Genomic DNA, 21,617 nt, shown 5'->3' with positions numbered 1-21,617 from the left:
TATGTCCTTTTTATAGCCTGGAGACCAAAACTGAACCCAGGACTCCAGATGAGGCCTCACCAGTGCGTTATAAAGGTTGAGCAGAACCTCCTGTCATTTGTACTCCACACATCAAGGCGCTATATAACCTCACAGTCTGTGAGCCTTCTTCATGGCTTCTGAACACTGTCGGGAAGTCGATAGCTTAGAGTCCACTATGACTCCTAAATCCTTCTCATAAGGTGTACTCTCGATTTTCTGACCTCCCATTGTGTATTCAAACCTAACATTTTTACTTCCTATGTGTAATTCTTTACATTTACTGACATTACATTTCATCGTCCACAAATCTGCCCAAGCCTGTGTGCTATCCAAGTCCTTCTGTGATGATATAACGGATTCCAAATTATCTGCTAATCCATCTATCTTGATATCATCTGCAAACTTAACCAGCTTGTTACTTATATTCCTATCGAAATCATTTATATTTATTAAAAACAGCAGAAGCCCCACCACTGCCCCCTGCTGGTCACCACTCTTAACATCAGCCAGTTCTGATGAGGTTCCTCACACCATCATCCTCTGCTTTCTGTGTCTGAGCCAATTCTGTACCCATCTAAAAACATCACCCTGAACTGCCACTTCTTTTAGTTTGATGCCCACCCTCTCATGTGGCACCTTATCAAATGCTTTCTGAAAATCCAGATTAATAATCTCATCTGCTCCACTCTGGTCGTATCCTTTTGTTGCCTCCTCATAGAATTCCAGCCTGTTAGTAAAACACGACCTCCCTCTTCTGAGCCCATGCTGACTGTTCCTAATAACTCCTGTCCTTGTCAGGTGTGGCTCAATCTTATCCTTAATAATTCCTTCCATTAATTTTCCTGTGATGCATGTTAAGCTTACTGGCCTATAGTTTTCTTGGATCTGCCCTGTCACCCTTTTTTTATATTTGCCATTTTCCAGTCCTTCAGAATCTCTCCAGTGTGCAGTGACTTCCTAAAAATATGTGTCAAGGGTTTATATCTGAACTCGCTAGCCTCCTTAAGAACTCGAGGATAAATATTATCTGGTCCTGGTGATTTGTTTGATTTCAGCTTATTTAATCTGAGCAGCACGTATCCCTCTACGATTTCCAAATCCCTCAGTACCTCCTTAGTAGTCCCTGTTACTGCTCTGAGGTTATCCATTTGCTCACTTGTGAAGACCTCAGAAAAATGTAAGTTTAGGGCATCCACTATTTCACTGTCTGTATCTTTTAATTCCCCTTTACTATTTCTGATGCACTTCACCTCCTCCTTGACTGTTCTTTTACTACTAAAATACTGAAAGAATCTCTTAGGGTCGTCTTTCTCCTTATCTGCTGTATTCCTCTCCAACTGTTTTTTACCCTCCCTGTTATCCTTCTTAATGGTTGCCCTCATGTTCTCATAACGCTCTACGATTCACTTTGCAGTCATTAGTCTTATATGCCTTATAAAGTAGTTTTGTACATAGCAACTTCTTTTTTACATTTTTATTAATCCACCATGGAGTTTTTTTTAGATGCATAGATATCTAGTAGATGGGGAAGGCACTATATGATAGATAGATAGATAGATAGATAGATAGATAGATAGATAGATAGATAGATAGATAGATAGATAGATAGATAGATAGATAGATAGATAGATAGATAGATAGATAGATAGATAGATAGATAGATAGATAGATAGATAGATAGATAGATAGATTCTGCTCGGTTTCAATGAAGGACTTCGCTGACGTGTTATCATATAAATGGTTTAGATGGGAATCTAAGTGACCAGCTGGTTAAGTTTGCAGATGATACCAAGATAGGTGGATTAGCAGATAATTTGGAATCCGTTATATCATCACAGAAAGACTAGAACAGCAGACAGGCTTGGGCAGATTTATGGATGATGAAATTTAATGTCAGTAAAAGTAAAGAATTACACATAGGAAGTAAAAATGTGAGGTTTGAACACACAATGGGCTGTCTGAAAATCGAGAGTCCATCTTATGAGAAGGATTTAGGAGTCATAGTGGACTCTAAGTTATTGAATGCCAGAAAGTATTGAGAAGCTGTTAAGAAGGCTAACAGAATGTCAGGTTATATAACGCCTTGACGTGAGGAGTACAAGTCACAGGACATTCTTCTCAGGGTTTATAACACACCGGTGAGGCCTCATCTGGGGTCTGGGTGCAGTTTTCGTCTCCAGGCTACAAAAAGGACATAAAAGGACAAGGTCCAGAGAAGAGCAACTAGGCTGATTCCAGGACTTGGATAGCAGACAGGTTTGGGCAGATTTATGGACGATGAAATTTAATGTCAGTAAATGTAAAGAATTACACATAGGAAGTAAAAATGTGAGGTTTGAATACACAATGGGAGGTCAGAAAATCGAGAGTCCACCTTATGAGAAGGATTTAGGAGTCGTAGTGGAGTCTAAGCTATCGACTTCCCGACAGTGTTGAGAAGCCATTAAGAAGGCTAACAGAATGTCAGGTTATATAGCGCCTTGATGTGTGGAGTACAAGTCACAGGAGGTTCTGCTCAAGCTTTATAACACACTTGTGAGGCCTCATCTGGAGTCCTGAGTGCAGTTTTGGGCCCACCAGACATAGCAGCACTAGAGAAAGTCCAGAGAAGAGCGACTGGGCTGATTGCAGAGCTACAGGGGATGAGTTATGAAGAAAGATAAAAGGGCTGAGCCATTACAGGAGATGAAGAGGAGACCTGATTGAAGTGTTTAAAATTATGAAGTGAATTAGTCCAGTGGATCGAGATGGTGACTTTAAAATGAGAACTTGTGAAGTGTCAATTTCGCACAAACATTAAGAAGTTTTTCTTTACACAAAGAGCGATAGACACTTGGAATAAATGACCAAGTAGTGTGGTGGACGGTAAGACTTTAGAGACTCTCAAAACTCGACTTGATGTTATTTTTTAAGAATTAAGTGGACAGGACTGGCAATCTTTGTTGGGCTGAATGGCTTGTTCTCCTCCAGATTGTTCGAATGTTCCAACTCCAACACCCCACACTGCGGACCTGAATTCAGGGGGTGAGTCGAGAGGAATGTTTCACAAACCCCTTGTCCACCTGCACACCTTCCAGCAGTCCACGGTGTGCACTGAGCGTGGAGGTTGCAGTGCCATGAGGGTGTTGACTCAAAGTTGACGCCATCTCATCAGGTAGTGTGAGTGAAGGAAGGAGGGAAAACTTAAAGAGTCAGGAGCTTAATGACGCCAGGCTGGACGCTGTTCATCTGTGACTGGCACTGACGCTCACTTGCTAATGATGTGTCCAGACATTTCCACTTGGACGCTGATGTCTCCTGAGCCTCATGAATGGCTTGTGGGCGCATTGCTGTGTCACAGGCCGGCGGACTCATACACTCCCTTTAATGATGAAGTGCCGGGGGGTCTCCACCTGTGGTGATGGGTACACTGGATGTGGATCCACCTTGCTGCCCACGAGCAGATTCAATAAACTGCAAGGTGCCATAAATGAGAGAGCGGCGGGGATGAAATCAACTCCGACTGATGCGGCTATCTCACTTAATCCAGATGCGTTAGGCTTAAATCAGAGCTGCCGGGGCCCTTGGTATTCCATTTGTCATTGGCTGTTTTGTTCATTTGCTGCCATCCACACCACATGTTACCTCCAAATCTCTGAGGGATACTTAATAGAAATCAGTTTTGGATGAAAGTGCTGCACGCCGGGGGTCTGACCTGCCCGGCCATTAGCAGACACCAGCTGCTCAGGAGGGCCTTCTTTGTAGTTAAGTGAATGGCAATTCCGATGCCGTGTAACATTCCCGGTGGGATAATTGGTCAATTTTCAAATACATACAGTCATTTAATGTGCAATCCATCTGGAGGGCAGTCATCCCCAAAAATCTTATTAGTTCCCAAGGAACACGGAATGAGAGGTGGCACGGCTTTTATTAAACGGGCCACCCCAATCTGATCCTTGTTATGTCACACCACAGCTCCCGCTAATGGATATCAGCACTGAAATTGAAGACGCACAAGCGCTGGAAAGCAGAGGGGGCAACACATCAGCCCAATGGGATGCAATCGAACCTCCAATTGAAGTGTGGAAAACCTTATTACAGTCAGCGAAAACATCAGCTGATGCCATCGGCTAATAGTCGGCATCATCAGGCATGTGGGGGGCTTTCTTCATTCAGTTGGTTTTATCAAATCCTGCAGGCCTCCCTCTGGGGTTTGGTTTTCATTGTCACAAACTCAAGTTTACAAAGCTGGAACCCGTCAGGCTCGGACAGCAGTGCTTATTAAAAAGGTACTCACACCCTGGAGGTTAGCAATAGCAAGGCACTATATAAAATCACTGCTGTTAGATAGATACGCATGGAAAGGCACTAAGTAATAGATAGGAAAGACACTTTTATGCCATTTCATAACCCGCTTAATCCACATCAGGGTCACGCGTCACATGTGGGACGGGGACGGACCTTATACTATCTAGCATGGGGCACAGGTCAGGAACAAACCCTGGACGGGACGTCAATCTATCGCAAGGCAACCACACACACACACACACACACACACACACACACACATGCACATATATACACTAAGGCCAATTTACCTAAACTACATGTATTTGGCCAGTGAGAAAAAACTGGAGCATCCAAGGGACATGGGGACAACATGCAAACTCCATTCACAGAAGACCTGGGATGTGAACCCTGGTCTCTTTACTGTGAAGCATCAGCAGTACCACTGTGCCACCCAGAAAGACACTGTATAAAGTGTAAATATGCCAAAACATTGACGGTAGAAGTGCTGCATAATGAATGAAAAAAACATTAAGGGCACTGTATGTATAAAATGCACAGAAGTTGAAGGAAATATGAAAGACACTATACAATAGAAAGATAGACAGATGGAAATAGCACTATATAATAGATAGATAGATGAAAGGCACTATATAATAGATAGATGAAAGGCACTATATAATAGATAGATAGATAGATAGATAGATAGATAGATAGATAGATAGATAGATAGATAGATAGATAGATAGATAGATAGATAGACAGGAGAGGCACTACATGACAGACAGACAGACAGACAGACAGACAGACAGACAGACAGACAGACAGACAGACAGACAGATAGATAGATAGATAGATAGATAGATAGATAGATAGATAGATAGATAGATAGATAGATATGAAAGGCACTATATAATAGATTGATAGTGTGGCACCCAGACTGGGCTCATGCCCGGCTGTGATGCCCGGGGAGACAGGAGGAGGGCTCATTCCTCCTCCAGACCATGAGGGGGCGTCCGCCCTGGTTGTATTGGGGGCCACGGGTATAGGGCTTGGAAGCCCAACCCTGTAGGGGCCTGTGGTCACCGCCAGGGGGCGTCCCCCTGCCTGAAGGACCCTGGACCCCAGTACTTCCACCACACCAGGAAGTGCTGGGGGGAAGAAGAGAGGGAACACCTGGAGTGCTTCCTGGAGGACAGCCGGTTCTGCCACACTGGGGCGTGTCCGCGGGATTGCCGGTGCACACCTGGAACACATCCGGGTACGGATAAAAGGGGTTGCCTCGCTTCTTTCAAGGCTGGAGTCGGGTGGAAGTAGGATAAGGTGCAAGAACGAGGGAAGGAGGCGGTCCGAAGAGGCAGAGTGGTTGGCCTGGACTTTGGGGAAGATTGGTGTTTGTGGCACAATAATTGTAAATAATAGTGTAAATAAACATGTGTTGGGTGACATGAGCGTGTCTGCCTGTCTGTGTCCGAGCCAGTCTCCACAATAGATAAATAGATGTGTAAGGCACTATATAATGGATGGATTGTGTGACAGTCCCTCTCTGTCTCTCCTGGTGTGTCTTATGTGACACTTTAATTTGCACTGTGCCATCCCCTGGTGCCCCTGCCCCAGGCACTCTTTATTTATTGTCCCTTTATGATACAGTATCATTGTTTTACATCTATGTATGTGTGTTTTGTTTTTATCATTTTTAATAATAGCACTTAAGGTTCCGTGTCTGGCTGAGGGTCACCCCGTGATTCAGCGGTGGCTTTTAAACTGGCGGCCTTGCACTTTGGTGTCCAGCACATTCACCATTTCACCACCAGCTGGCGCCCTTTCTTTTTAAGCATTCAATAAAGAGGCGCCAGACCGCCCGCCGGACCGTGTTATTTGCTCCACGTCTTGACTGCTGTACTTTTCCTAAGTTGTATGCACACAAAAGGAGAAGCAAACAAAAGCAGCTTAAATTGGGGGGATGAGAAGAGCGTCAAGCTATGCGGCTCTTCCTGACGTGAGCCGAGCCTTCAGGGGGCTGACTGTTTGTTTCCTGATGAGCCCAACACCTCAGCTCACCAAGGCTCTCATTCGTGTGACACGGCCGTAATTATATATAATTGTATAGACTTTAGTGAACCCACATTTTAATAAAAACAGAATGCCATGCGCTTTACCATCTGACATTTCTAGGACTATAAAAATAATATGAAAACAAAATATCAAAGAAAATAAACAGTGTGAGCTCCACACACAGGCAGGCTTAATAACACGGTAGGCTGCTAAAAATACGCAGAAGCGCAGGATTAGGGTCTGCTAGGGCCATTGTGATTCTGTTCTTCCACTTTTTTGTATTATGAAATTAAAATGATTTATTACTGCTTTGCAACATGGAAAATTGCATATTTTTTCAATATGTAATATTAGAAATAAATAAATATAAATCAGAGACAGAAGGCGTTGTTGAAGTGTTAAAGGCACTGGACACCAAAGCACAGGACCGCCAGCTCAAAGCCCACCAGTGAATCACAAGTTGACCCTGAGCAAGTCACATAGCCTTAAGTGCTTCAGTTATTAAGCGCTTATTAAGGTCCTGCCAATCTCTACCAGGAAATGTCCTTCATGCTATAAAGCTGGAGGGTCTCCCACAAATGCTTGCAGTTCTTTTCGAATGCACTATGGAGTCGATGAGTTTTCTTGTGTTCCGCTGTGCTTTGTGATTTATTTCTTTCTAGATTTCTGACCATTTTCCATCTTTTTGATTTCATCTTCGATTGTGTATTGGGACTTCTTTGGATTAGCCATGCTGGCAGCTCCTTTTTGCCTTGTGTGCTCTACGGCACTTTGTGTACATACTGAGAATTTCTGTGATAATAAATCTTTCATTTTATAAAGATTCTATGTAGACCCTTGTGTATCTGGCCAGGGTTTTTTGACAGGATTTCCCCCCTCTAGTGCTCATTTTTGGAAGTACTTTTGGGACTTGCATGCTTTGGGACTCCCAGTCATAACATTCATCCATCCATTTTCCAACCCGCTGAATCCGAACACAGGGTCACGGGGGTCTGCTGGAGCCAATCCCAGCCAACACAGGGCACAAGGCAGGAAACAATCCTGGGCAGGGTGCCAACCCACCGCAGCAGTCATAACATATAACTTCTAATTATACGAAAGAGTTATTGACAAAAATTAAACTGAATAAGGCAAAACAAAGCAAAAAAAAAAAACAATTTCAAAAAGAAATATCCAAAAAGGCAAACCAAAGCAAGCAAAATAAGTCCACAATCCCAAAAATCAAATTCATTAAACCAATCTAAAGTCCACAAAGCAAGAAGTCCTGAATTCAAAAAGAGAACCAAAAGACAGAAGATGTGACTCTCAGGAATGGGGCTGAATTTTGGGGTCTCATAGCCTTTGTTATAGTGGTAGCCTTTTTGCGTACCGTTGTTAGGGTTCACATCCTGCGATTCTAGGGGCGTGGTCTCTGGGATCGTGACCTCGAGTTCATCAGCAGACAGGATAAAAGGTCAGTGTTTGCATTGAGCATTACCTGATCTGCGGATAAATCCTGCAAAACCTTTAATTGTATTCTCTTTGTGATTCATTTTTGGGTCTTGCCTGGTTTGGAACTTCTTGACTGAAGTTTGACTGTGATTTTTGCCTCTTGTTTGAGTTTCAGTTGCTTCGTTTTATTGCATATTTGTTTGTTTTTCCTTTTCCACCCATCTCCCAGTTAAACTCAAGAAATTAGATATCTGTTTTCCTGCCAAGTCTGGACAGTTAATAGTGGCACAGCAGCCATCTAAAAATCTAAAATGGAACTGGAGACGGGGCCTACAGCTGTAATGTCATGGTCATAAATATACAGACATGAATAATAACAATAATAATAATACATTTCATTTATATAGTGCCTTTTCCATATTTAAGAAAACAAAAATGTAACAAATAACAACAACAGCAAGACGCCTGTAGAGCACCTCGCTGGGTCTGTGACTGCCAAGTCAGAAGTTTTCTTTCTTTAAAAAATTGTCATTCTGGTGTCTGTTCAAACTATAGTGTGTGTGTGTGTGTCTTTCTATCACTTAATTACACAGTGCCTTTCACATCTATCTATCTATCAATTTTATAGTGCCTTTCACATCTTTATATCTATTATATAGTGCTGCTCATATCTATCTATCTATCTATCTATTATATAGTGCTGTTCATATCTATTTATTATACAGTGCTGTTCATATCTATATCTATCTATCTATTATATAGTGCGGCTCATATCTATCTATTATATAGTGCTACTCATATCTATCTATCTATCTATTATATAGTACTGTTCATGTATATCTATCTATTACAGAGTGCTATTCATATCTATCTATCTACCTATTATATAGTGCTGTTCATATCTATCTATCTATCTATCTATTATATAGTGCTGTTCATATCTATCTATCTATCTATCTACCTATTATATAGTGCTGCTCATATCTATCTATCTATCTATCTACCTATTATATAGTGCTGTTCATATCTATCTATCTATCTATCTACCTATTATATAGTGCTGTTCATATCTATCTATCTATCTATTATATAGTGCTGCTCATATCTATCTATCTATCGATTATATAGTGCTGCTCATATCTATCTATCTATCTATCTATTATATAGTGCTGCTCATATCTATCTATCTATCTATTATATAGTGCTGTTCATATCTATCTATCTATCTATTATATTGTGCTGCTCATATCTATCTATCTATCTACCTATTATATAGTGCTGTTCATATCTATCTATCTATCTATCTATCTATTATTTAGTGCTGTTCATATCTATCTATCTATCTATTATATAGTGCTGCTCATATCTATCTATCTATTATATAGTGCTGTTCATATCTATCTATTACAGAGTGCTATTCATATCTATATATCTATCTATTATATAGTGCTGCTCATATCTATCTACCTATTATATAGTACTGTTCATATATATCTATCTATTACAGAGTGCTATTCATATCTATCTATCTACCTATTATATAGTGCTGCTCATATCTATCTATCTATCTATCTATTATATAGTGCTGTTCATATCTATCTATCTACCTATTATATAGTGCTGTTCATATCTATCTATCTATTATATAGTGCTGTTCATATCTATCTATCTATCTATTATATAGTGCTGCTCATATCTATCTATCTATTATATAGTGCTGCTCATATCTATCTATCTATCTATCTATCTATCTATCTATTATATAGTGCTGTTCATATCTATCTACCTATTATATAGTACTGTTCATATATATCTATCTATTACAGAGTGCTATTCATATCTATCTATCTACCTATTATATAGTGCTGCTCATATCTATCTATCTATCTATCTATTATATAGTGCTGTTCATATCTATCTATCTACCTATTATATAGTGCTGCTCATATCTATCTATCTATCTACCTATTATATAGTGCTGCTCATATCTATCTATCTATCTTAAACAAAAAAGCAGTGAATGGAAACCATGCTATGATATAAGAGAATACCAATAAATAGTTAAAAGCTGAACCGTTTTGCAGAATCATTACAGTGAAGCCCACCGTGATGCTTGTCAGATCTGATTAACCTGCATTGTGGTGTGAGGACTTCAGAATTTCCTGTTTGCCAGCCATCTGTCAGCTTCATTCACCATTCCATGACTCCACATTTTCAATCGCTTTTTATTTTGTCAAGTATTATATAAAGGCAAACCCATCTGTCCATTTTTGTTTTTTTTGTTTTTTATTCCAGTAACACCAAGCACAAGGTAGATATATAGTATAAAAAATAATTTGGATAGGAATATAAGTAATAAGCTGGTTTTAAGTTTGCAGATGATACCAAGATAGGTGGGTTAGCAGATAATTTGGAATCTGTTATATCATCACAGAAGGACTTGGATAGCAGACAGGTTTGGGCAGATATGTGGCAGATCAAATTTAATGTCAGTAAATGTAAAGAATTACACACAGGAAGTAAAAATGTGAGGTCTGAATACACAATGGGCGGTCAGAAAATCGAGAGTCCACCTTATGAGAAGGATTTAGGAGTTATAGTGAACGCTAAGCTATCGACTTTCAGACAGTGTTCAGAAGCCATTAAGAAGGCTAACAGAATGTCAGGTTATATAGCGCCTTGATGTGTGGAGTACAAGTCACAGGAGGTTCTGCTCAAGCTTTATAACACACTGGTGGGGCCTCATCTGGAGTCCTGGGTGCAGGTTTGGTCTCCAGGCTAATAAAAGAATATAGCAGCACAAGAAAAGGTCCAGAGAAGAGCAACAGGGCTGATTATGGGGGGCTACAGGGGATGAGTTATGAGAAAAGATTTAAAGAGCTGAGCCTTTACAGGAGATGAAGAGGAGACCTGACTGAAGTGTTTAACATTATGAAGTGAATTAGTCCAGTGGATCGAGACTGTGAGTTCATCGAGAATACAGGGACACAGTTGGAAACTTGTGAAGGGGAAATTTCACACAAACATTAGGAAGTTTTTCTTTACACGGAGAACCAAAGACACTTGGAATTCATGACCAAGTAGTGTGGTGGACAGGAGGACTTTAGTGACCTTCAGAACTTGACTTTAGAAAAATTAAGTGGACAGGACTGGCGAGGTTTGTTGGGCTGAATGGCCCGTTCTCGTCCAGATTGCTCTGATGTTTTAAATGTTGAAGACATGCGTGGTTCGGTGTAAATGAGTTTGGGGGTCTACTGGAGTGTGATCTGTGGTGAACTGTTGTCCCATCCAGGATTGGTTCCAACCCCATTCCCAAAGCTATTAGGACTGGCTTGGGCTCCCACCCATTCTGAACTGAAAATGAACATCGGGTTTTAGAAAGCAACATAATCGATGTTATAGCCATTTGGAGTCAACATGAGCTGAAAACGATAGGAAAAAACACTTCAACATATGAGATCAGAAGGACATTACCAGTAACATTTCTATAATCGCCAGGCAGATGCATCAGTGTCAATGCAATGACAGCCGCATGTGACACAAGCCATTCTTCACGTCACGTCAGGAATGATTTACTGCATTGTTAACTGGCAGGACGGTTTGATGCCATACATCACGTATCGGCTAATTCAGGAGAGATCTGAGGAACCAGCAGCAGCTGCGGTAGCCACCAATGCGACATAACAGACTGGCGTACGGGACACTGAGGCCTACTTCATAGGAACGGATATTTATGAAGGATTTACTGCAATAATTTGTTTTTAAAGTATGTAAAAAAAAAAAACGGTGTTGTGAACAGGTATTTGCACCTCCCTGATTTTCTCTATTATTGCACATTTTCTTTTAACTGAATATTTGCTGGTCTTCAACCAAACTCTTATTAGATAATAGACACCTGCTTGAGCAAAGAACACCATTTATTAAATTATGTCACTTCACGAATGAGCAAAGTTCTCCCGCACCCATGGCCCTGCGATAAAAGGCGGCTGCCCGCGATGAAGCAGTGCCTTCCAGCTTTAAGTAAGTGAAGGAATGACTGGGTGAGAGATGCACAGATAATTACAGAAAAGCATTCTGGGATAGGCTTCAGTTTCGTTTTGACTTTGGTTCAGCCCTTTGAATTTCGGCGATACATAAAGGAATTGTGTAGTGACAATCCTACTGACAAGCTCTGCAGGCCGATGCAGGTTTCTGTTTTTCTGTGCTGAAGATGCATGCGGATCTCTCAGCAGAGACTCAGTAAGCCTTCAGAAACGAGACCCTGCTTATCTCGTCCTTTGGGAAACTTGGAATTCGCGGTTCTACCTTAGACTGTCATACCTCTCGGGCTGATCCTTTGGTGTTTCCTGGTCGAACTCGTCTTCCCTACAGAGATTTGTGTTGGACCCGCCTTGTCATTCATTCTTTAGGTAATGTCACTTCTTCTCCTACCACCTCTATGCTGATAACAGACTGATCTTCTACGTATTTTCCAGATTATTGGCCCAGATCTGCCATCTCATCTTGGATGAATGATTGCCACTTTAAGCTTAATCTTTCAGAATCAGATATCCTGTCCTCGCCCTCCGATTCCTCTTCCCTCAGATTTGTCCCTATGCAGCACCCTTGAAGATGTCACCCTTTTACCATCAGTCACGTACAGCAATCCTGGTGCGACTCTGGACTCTTCGCTCTCATTCGTTGAACAGATATCTTCAATGACCCAGTCCCGTTCTCTCATTCTTCATAATATTCTGAGGATTTGAACTTTCCTCACTAATTAGGCAGTGCAACTCCTTGTTCAGGCACTGGTGCTATCTGGGATGGACTATTGCTACTCTCTCCTGGTGGGACTTCCTACAGTTACTCATCCAGAATGCAGCTGCTCCACTGGTGTTCTCGGTTCCTCATATCACCTCCTATTCCTCCTCTGCTTTGGGTGTCTCCCCTGGCATCCTGTTGCTGCAAAAATTCAACTCCAAACATTAACCTTGACCTCTAGTTCTCTGATTAAGTTCTGCTTCTCAGTATCTGCCATCTGTGGTCTTTCCATACATCTCCTCAAGAAGTCGCCATTCTCCCGCTGCCCATCTGCTGTCAGCGTGGCACTGCCAGATCTAAACACTAGCGTGGTGAATTGCTCACATACTGAAGTGACTTTAGCTGCAGGTGGAAGTCCCATTTCACTTATGGTGCCAAGCAAAGTTGCGTTGTGATGCAATAGTCAATTAGCCAGCAAAAGTACTGTGAAGAAGCTGTCTGTTGTTACGGTTCTGCTTTTGTCCAGAAACGGCTCCATAAGCTTTATGACCACAGACTTGGAAAGTCTTTGCCTTGGATTGTAACTCAAAACACAGTTCTCAACAAAACGTTGGTAGATGTCCGAGATTGCAGAAAACCTGTCATTTTTCACATGTCCTGCATGGGCCTCTTTGTTTTCAAACCACAAATGCCGCATGATAGTCTGATGACGGTCATGGGACATTGTATCTTTGATTGCCAGTACAACAAATAGTTCTGAGCAGGCATCAATCACAGTACCAACTGTGGTCATTGCTGTTCTTGAGAAAAGAATGGAGATAAACGCCATCAACTCAGACAGGGAGAGGCAAGTTTGTTGTACCACGTGAACGTGACTGAGATAATAAAACTGAATAATAAAAAAAAAAAAAAACAAGTGCTAACTTTTACAAGTAGCCAAAATTTACACCGGGTGTTACAGATTCAAATCAAATGTACATTTTTATTATATTGCAGTAATAATAATAGCAGCTCACTACTCCAAACGTGGAGTGCCTGGACTTGAACCCTAACCTTTTGGTTATAAGGCAGCAGTTCTTACCTCTGGTATTTAAAACATGGAGTCTTAAGTTTCTCAAAGTGAATCATTATCCACAAAAGGAGTCCAACAATTCACATTCGTTTGTTTCTTGAACTGGGCCTTCATCCACAAATGAATCACGTGATTCTCATTTTCTCGATTCTTGAGATGAATCATCACGGACAAAAGCAGTTGCCCAATTCTTATTTGTTTGATTCTTTAACTGAATCATTTCCCATGAATGAGTTACATGAGTCTCGTTTGCTTGATTGTCAAGTGGAATCATCTGTGAAAGGAGTTTCACAATTCTTATTCACTTCATTCTTGGATTGAAACGTTACCCATGAACAAGTTGTGTGATTCTCATTTACTTAATTCTCAAACTGGATCACTGCTGACAAAAGGAGATACACAATTCACTTTTTCTTGATTCTTGAACTGAATCATTACCCACAAATGAGTTGCGTGATTCTTCTTCTATTGATTCTTGAACTGATCGTTACCCATGAATGAGTTGCCTGATTATAGTTCACTTGATTCTCAAACTGAATCATTATTTGTAAAGCAGTCCCACAATTCTCATTCATTTGATTTTCAAACTGAGTAATCACCCATGAAAACTTACTATCACTCACCGATTCTTTTATTACTCCTGAGCAGAGTTGCACAACTCTCATTCTCTTGATTCTTGATCGGAATCAAACCCACAAAAAGGATTTGCATTGTTCTCATTCACTTAACTCACATGTGAATGAGGCTCATTACCGATGAAAGGAGTTACGCAGTTCTCGTTCCCTTAATTCTTGAAATGAATCATTACCCACAAGCAAGTTGCTGGATTCTCAGTTTTCTTGATTCTCAAACTGATTTCATTACCTGTTGAAGGAGTTCCTCAATTCTTATTCACTTGATTCTTGAACTAAGTGGTCACCCGTGAACGATTCTCTCATTCTCCGATTCCTTCAAGTTCAAAGTGAATCATTATCCTTAAGTTCAAAAATTGAATTTTCCCCTGACTATACATAAAAGAAATTTGTAAAGCCAGAATAAAATGAACAAACTTCAGAATTTAAAACATGGACTCTCACAATTCTCATCATCATTACCAACAAAAGCAAATGCACGATTCACCCTCCTTGATTCTTGAAATGAATCATCACCCATGAATTGATTCTCGTTCACTTGTTCCTTCAACTGATCTTAACCTATGAGCGAGTTGCCTGATTCTCATTCCCTTAATTCTCGAACTGAATCATTACCCGTGAATGACTTACAAGATTCTTGTTTGCTTGATTCTCAAACGGAATCATTATCTGTAAAAGGAGTCCTCCAGTTCTTTCTTACTTGATTCAAGAAATAAACAATCACCCATAAACAATTCTCTCTTTCACTGATTCTGTCACAGTCAAACCAAATCGTTACCTGGGAGTTCATCTTTATTTGATTTTGGTTGTTCTCACAACTTAACTGAAGTGTGTCACCCACCTCTGTTGATATTTTTGAAATGCATCAACCGCCACACTCTATAAATATTCAGTTTTCAGCAGATTTTCCAAAGGGGACCCCCTCCCCTCGGGCCAAGATTTTTTTTTTTTCCTGACACACTGGCCCTTGATCCTAGTGATGAAAAATATGAATCACATGAATCGATTCACTTATTACAGGTAGCTGTAAAGAAACAGGTTAGGTCAGGTTGGGGAAAATGCACTGGTACACATGACGAAACAGATTGGGATCCCGGTTGGCAACCTCCCAGGCAAACACGCGGTTCAGTCCTACACTCCGGAAATGACCCGCTATCTGCCGCAACCAATGTGTTATGTGACCTGGTCCAGCCACTCCGGTCCTCAACAATGAGGATCACCCTCGGGTAATCGTGCCACATGGCCATAGTGCCGTAACTGACACCCCATCACAATGCAGGTAATGTGCCTCATTCGGGACTCCATGAGCAACACAAAGTCAAACCAGCGGTATCCGAAGAGACACACATGAAGGAGTCCAGTCTTCATCTCAGGTCACTGGATAGTGTCCATGACTCACAAACAGGAAGCACCAGGACTCTTCTTCCTTTTGCTGATCTCAGGAGTGCCACACACCCCTTTCCAGTGACCTCATAACCCCCATGCTCTCCCAGTCTGTCTACTGACTTCATAAGAAGAGTCACCAGAGTCATGAATGTCACTGCCGAGGTAAGTAAACCTCTCGATGAGGTCGACACTCTCTCTGCAGACAAACACACTGCTGATGGCCATGCCCAAGAGGTCATTAAAGGCCTGGCTCTTGGTTTTTATCAGGACCCTCGCAAGCCCAGACACTCAGACCAATCACTCAGTCTCTACAGAGCCCCAATCAGAGCCTCCATTGACTCCGCGAAGATCACAGCATCGTCAGCAAAGTCAACATCAGTGAATCTCACCTCATCAACAGATGCCCCACAGCCACTGGACTCCACAACCTGCCCAACACCCAGTCCATGAAAGCATTGAACAGAGTAGGAGCAGAACACACCACTGATGGACCCCAGAATCAACTGGGAAAAAAACATAGGGTTCTGCCTCCACTTTGCACAGTGTTCACAAGTACCAGTGTACACACCGGCCATGGTATCCAGCAACCTTGAGGGGATCCTGCGAGGTCTCGGGATGTCCCACAGGGCAGCTCGATCAACTGAGTTTTCACAAATCACTAAAATAAATTGTAAGGCCCATCAAGGACTCAGGATGTGTTAAAACAAGGATGATGGATTATAATGAAAGACTCTGAATATCCCATCACTCGAACAAAGGCGGGTGAAGGGTGTTGCCTCCAGTTAGCCTTTGTGCCCACAATCAATGGCTTCACCATTTAAACAGCCAAGCGGCCCAGACGGCAGAGTCAGGGGAATACAAATGAGTATTAATGAGATGACATACTATATTTTATGTGGAAAAGATGGGATCCACCAGAGAGACTTTAACACCTGAAGATCAGCGGGTTGGAAAATGGCAAGAGACGGATGTGCTTAACGCAAACAAAACTGAGGCTGAATAATGAAGGTGTTAAAAATTACGAACTTTTGATGTTCACACACTTGAAAGGACTTCTGATGGCATCATCCAATCATCTGCCTCCTCATTGTACCACTTTCTCCTTTTGTGTGAGACCCTTTTTACTATGAAAGTTCTACTGAAAGGAAATCCTAGCGTAGGTGAAATTCAGGACAGAGGTCCAGTGATGTAACCCTAAGCCTAACCCTACACCCATTATAACAGGCAGATGGTGTGAAGTGTATCAGACCTTCTATAGGAGAGCTGAGGTCTGGACTTTTAGGGAAACCTGGAGCCCCTAAGAGTGAGTGCTGGGAAGATGACTTGAAGGCTTTCAGAGGTTAGTCCTGATCTCTCAAGTTAGTCCTGGAATTGAATGCTGTTAATATTTTTTTCTAGGGTTTAATATTTAGGCCAAGCATGTTCCAGTGTGGTTCTGAGGTGCCACCCATTGCACGGCTGCATTCGGATCTCAATCTGTAAAATCAGCACATGCTCCCAATAACCAACAAATTAACCAAGTTCACATTGTCATGGTCCAGGAGTTCAATGGACAGCATACTGACTCAATGCACTACTGTTCAGTAAAGTAACCGATCTCAAGGCCTGGTGTGCCTGTAGGCAGGTTCATCGATTTCATCCATAAAGAACATTTAGGACAAGCAATGGCTGCTTAAAGAAAGCCCTCGCCATCATCTCAGATCCCATAGACACATCAGCAACGTCATGTAGAATTTGATGCCTTATCCCCTGTTAACTCTCTTTGGCTCTTTAGTGTAGTGACTGCAAAAACAGACAGTGGCCGACAAACAAGTAAACCAAACATTACTGTAAACATATGAAGAGAAGTCAGAATTTCGAAATTTTGGTCACAAGCTTCCAACCTTTAAAGCTGTACATACGGCGCCCATTTGATCAGCAACCCTACCTTGAGTTCCACAGTCAAGGATGTCTTCCATGCACTGCACCATAGCCTGAATATCACTGTCCTGGAGAAACAAGAAAAGAGAGCCGTCAGAGAAAGCGTTGATGCTGTGATTTCAGATTGAAGTTCAAGTTGACATTCAAAGTACACATAATGGTGACTAGTGAGTGGAGTGCAGCAAACACAGATACAGAGAGTGAGTACAACATCAGATATAAAATGTAACAGCAAACGACACAACATCAGATGATACAACATTAGACGTAAAACGTAACAGCAAACAACACAACATCAGATGATACCACACTAGACGTAAAATGTAACATCAAGTGATACAACATCAGATGATGCAACAACAGATGTGAAACACAACATCAGATGTAAAACATAACATTAGATAATACAACGTTAGGCGATACAACGTCAGACGTGAAATCAGATGATACCACATCAGACGATGCACTATCAGATGTAAAACGTAATATCAGAGGACACAACATCAGATGTAAAATATAAAATAAGATGAAACAACATTAGACATAAAACGTTAAATCAGACAATATAACATCAGATGTAAAATCAGATGATACCACATTAGACATAAAATGTAACATTAAGTGATACAACATCAGATGATGCTACATCAGATGTGAAACACAATATCAGACATAAAACAGAACATCAAATTATATAACATCAGACAATACAACATCAGACATAAAATTAGATCATACAACATCAGACGATGCACCATCAGATGTAAAATGTAATATCGGAGGATACAATATCAGACGTAAAGCGTAACATTAGATAATACAACGTTAGGCGATACAACGTCAGACGTGAAATCAGATGATACCACATCAGACGATGCACCGTCAGATGTAAAATGTAATATCGGAGGACACCACATCAGATATAAAATATAAAATAAGATGAAACAACATTAGACATAAAACATTAAATCAGACAATACAACATCAGATGTAAAATCAGATGATACCACATTAGACGTAAAATGTAACATCAAGTGATACAACATCAGATGTAAAATGTAATATCGGAGGACACAACATCAGACGTAAAGTGTAACATTAGATAATACAACGTTAGGTGATACAACGTCAGACGTGAAATCAGATAATACCACATCAGACGATGCACTGTCAGATGTAAAATGTAATATCGGAGGACACCACATCAGATATAAAATATAAAATAAGATGAAAGAACATTAGACATGAAATGTTAAATCAGACAATACAACATTAGACAATACAACATCAAATGTAAAATCAGAGGATACAACATCAAATGTAACATTAAATGATACAACATCAGACGAGAGTGAAATCTTACCCAGCCACAAGGCCATAGGGGATGGAGTACATAAGCGGAGGTGCAACCTATCCCAGTTGGGACAATCACATAATGGATAGAAAGGGAGGGTGGGGGATCAAAGTGGGGAGACTGGCTATCAGGGACAGTTTATCCCCCAGGATGAAAGGTGGCAGAGTTAATCTGGCACAGCCCTGGTTCAGACTCCCACAGGGTTTAATGGGACATGCAGCTAAGAAGAGCAACCCTGTCAGGATCCCTGGGTGCCATCAGAGGGTGCTACTGGGAGAAGATCACCCAACCTTGGGAAGCTTTCACGTGACCCAGAAGTGGTTCTGTCAGGCTATGTCATGACATTAGAAGTACTCCTGGGTCCAATAAAAAAAGGAGCCATCACACCTCACTCGACGAGTCAGAGCTAGGAGGCAGTGGGTGACACTCAAAGAAGGAAAAGAGTCACTTGCTGTGATTATAATTGTGTTTGGTCATTACTGCACATTTGGTGACTTATTTATACTAAAATGCTTTATTTGAACCTGGGACCGTGTGGAGTACTATCGTGTCTGAGTTTCAGGGGTTTCAGTGGCACCCCCTTGTGGTCACAATTTATATATACAAGGTATTTTATTTTCATTCCGCCTCAACAACTTGGACCACATTGTTAAATTGAAATGAAAATCCATTTTAATTCCGGATTGTAATGTGACAAAACAGGACAAACTCTGAGGGCGATGAATTCTTTTGCACGGCACCGAAACACCACGGGTCCCCACGGGAGTTCTAATAGGGCCACTCATTTTGACACTCTTGCTAAATTAGCCATTTACCACACAGCTTTCTGCTGAGACACAAACATTCAGTTCTAAAAATACAGAAGTATTCAGGCGGTGTGATAAATATACATACGTGTATAAATATAAATCTAAGTTGATGGTAATCAGATTCACTGTTAATGCCTACAAAAAGTCATTTGTAGGAGAAAGAAAATGAACTCCGCGTAAGGGAATCTAGGATTAGATGAGAAAGATGCAGTTTTATTAAAGACACATTATTTATAACATCCCTGAAACATAAAGAAGTCATTTGAAGAACTGTCTGAACTAAAACTCCACAGAGGTTTCATTAAACATCCCTGGGACAAAATGTAATGCGCATCCAATGTCTGTAAATCTAATAAGAAAAGGAGCCTCCGTATGAAATCCTGACGCGCATAACATTTTCACGTGTGTACCACCGGCTTCTCTATGAAGGGCAATTTTCAGGGAACAAATGAGGACGGAAACGGACCAATGAGGTCTGTAAACGTGGACAACGCTGTGGACTCCAGGGTTCAGATCTTGGCCTGCTCGCAGTCCATGTGTTCATGTTCTTCATCTGTCTGTCTGCCTGTCATATCCATGGGGGTTTTCTGCCCCCCCCCCAGATAATCCAACTACAGGTCGGTTAGGTGGTCCCATGTGTATGTATGGACCCTGTGATGGACTGGCATCCAATCCAGGGTTGATTTCCTCATCTTGTCTCCACGTCTCCAAATTTGATGAAGTGTTTTCATTTTGTATCAGAGGTCAACTGTGGGAACCAACCCTATGCCATTCTGGTAAAGAATTTATGTGTGTTTTATGTTTTGTTTTCTATTTGTTGATTTTAAGCTTTCATTTTTCATGTTCACAGTGACAATAACCTTTCGTTTTAGATTTGTGGGCCCCCTTACAAATCCTGGAAAATGTGATTTTTCAACACGTTTTTAGGATGCACATCTATAGGTCGCCAAGTGAAGCAAAGCAGGTGTCGCTTCTTCAACAAAGACCTTCTGAAAGGGTCTGGGCTCATCTGTTGGGACCCCAAGAAAAGATCCTCAATAATTGGATTTGAGTGTTTTTTTTCAAACTGATTTCTTGAATTCGTATCACACATGTCTTCAATCGTACAATTGGTCATTCAGACCATTTAAATGGAGAAAAGTCGTCACATGTTGTTTGGTGTCATCATGTGTCCCACACTGAACAAGGACCAGAGGAAGTAAAGGAGAAAATTGTCTGAGGAGATCAGAAAGAAAATGATAGACAAGCATTTTAAAGGAAAAGGCTAGAAGACCACCATCTCCAAGCACCTTGATGTTCCTGTGACAAACAGTTGCAAATATTATGAAGTTAAAGGTCCATGGGACTGTAGCCCACCTCCCTGGATGCGACTGCAAGAGGAAAATCAACCCCAAGAATAGGCAGATGGACAATGAGAATGGCAGACAAAAAGCCAAGGAGAACTTTCAAAGAGACACAAGCTGAACTCCAAGGACAAGGTCCATCGGGGTCTGATTGCACCATCCATCGCTTTTTGGGTGACAGTGGGCTTAATGGAAGAAGACCTGGGAGGACCCCACTGTTGAAACGAAAACATAAAAATTCCAGACTGGAATTTGCTAAATAAGCTACAATGCATCTGATGGAATGTCCTTTGGCCAGATGAGACAAAACTGGAGCTTTTTAGCAAATCACATCAGCTCGATATCCACAGACAATAAAATGAAACTTTTAAAGAACTAAACCTAATGCCTACTTTGAAACATGGAGGAGGCCCCACTACGTTTCGGGGCTCCTCTGCTGTGCCTGTCACGTGGTGCTTGAGTCTATGCAGGGAATGATGAAACCCATGGGGGTTGGCGCTGTGTCCTAATGCCCCCCTCTCTCTCTCTCTTCTTCCCTCTGCAGACCAGGGTGATTGAAGGCTAGGACACCTCTGACATCACTTCCTG

At 41.4% G+C, this 21,617-nt stretch overlaps 1 protein-coding gene across 1 annotated transcript in view; it reads right to left on the bottom strand.

The window, feature by feature from the left end:
- The window catches only part of nek11 (NIMA-related kinase 11), a 311,548-nt gene that overhangs the window by 89,405 nt on the left and 200,526 nt on the right, over nucleotides 1–21,617 (bottom strand). The window contains exon 14 of the mRNA XM_028817897.2: nucleotides 17,531–17,591. Coding sequence (XP_028673730.1) covers nucleotides 17,531–17,591 — 61 coding nt within the window. The remainder of the gene's footprint in view (nucleotides 1–17,530; nucleotides 17,592–21,617) is intronic.

Source organism: Erpetoichthys calabaricus, chromosome 13, assembly GCF_900747795.2.
Source record: "Erpetoichthys calabaricus chromosome 13, fErpCal1.3, whole genome shotgun sequence".
Lineage (NCBI taxonomy): Eukaryota > Metazoa > Chordata > Cladistia > Polypteriformes > Polypteridae > Erpetoichthys > Erpetoichthys calabaricus.
Note: the sequence above shows the minus strand (reverse complement) of the source record. Positions and strands in the feature narration are given on the sequence as shown.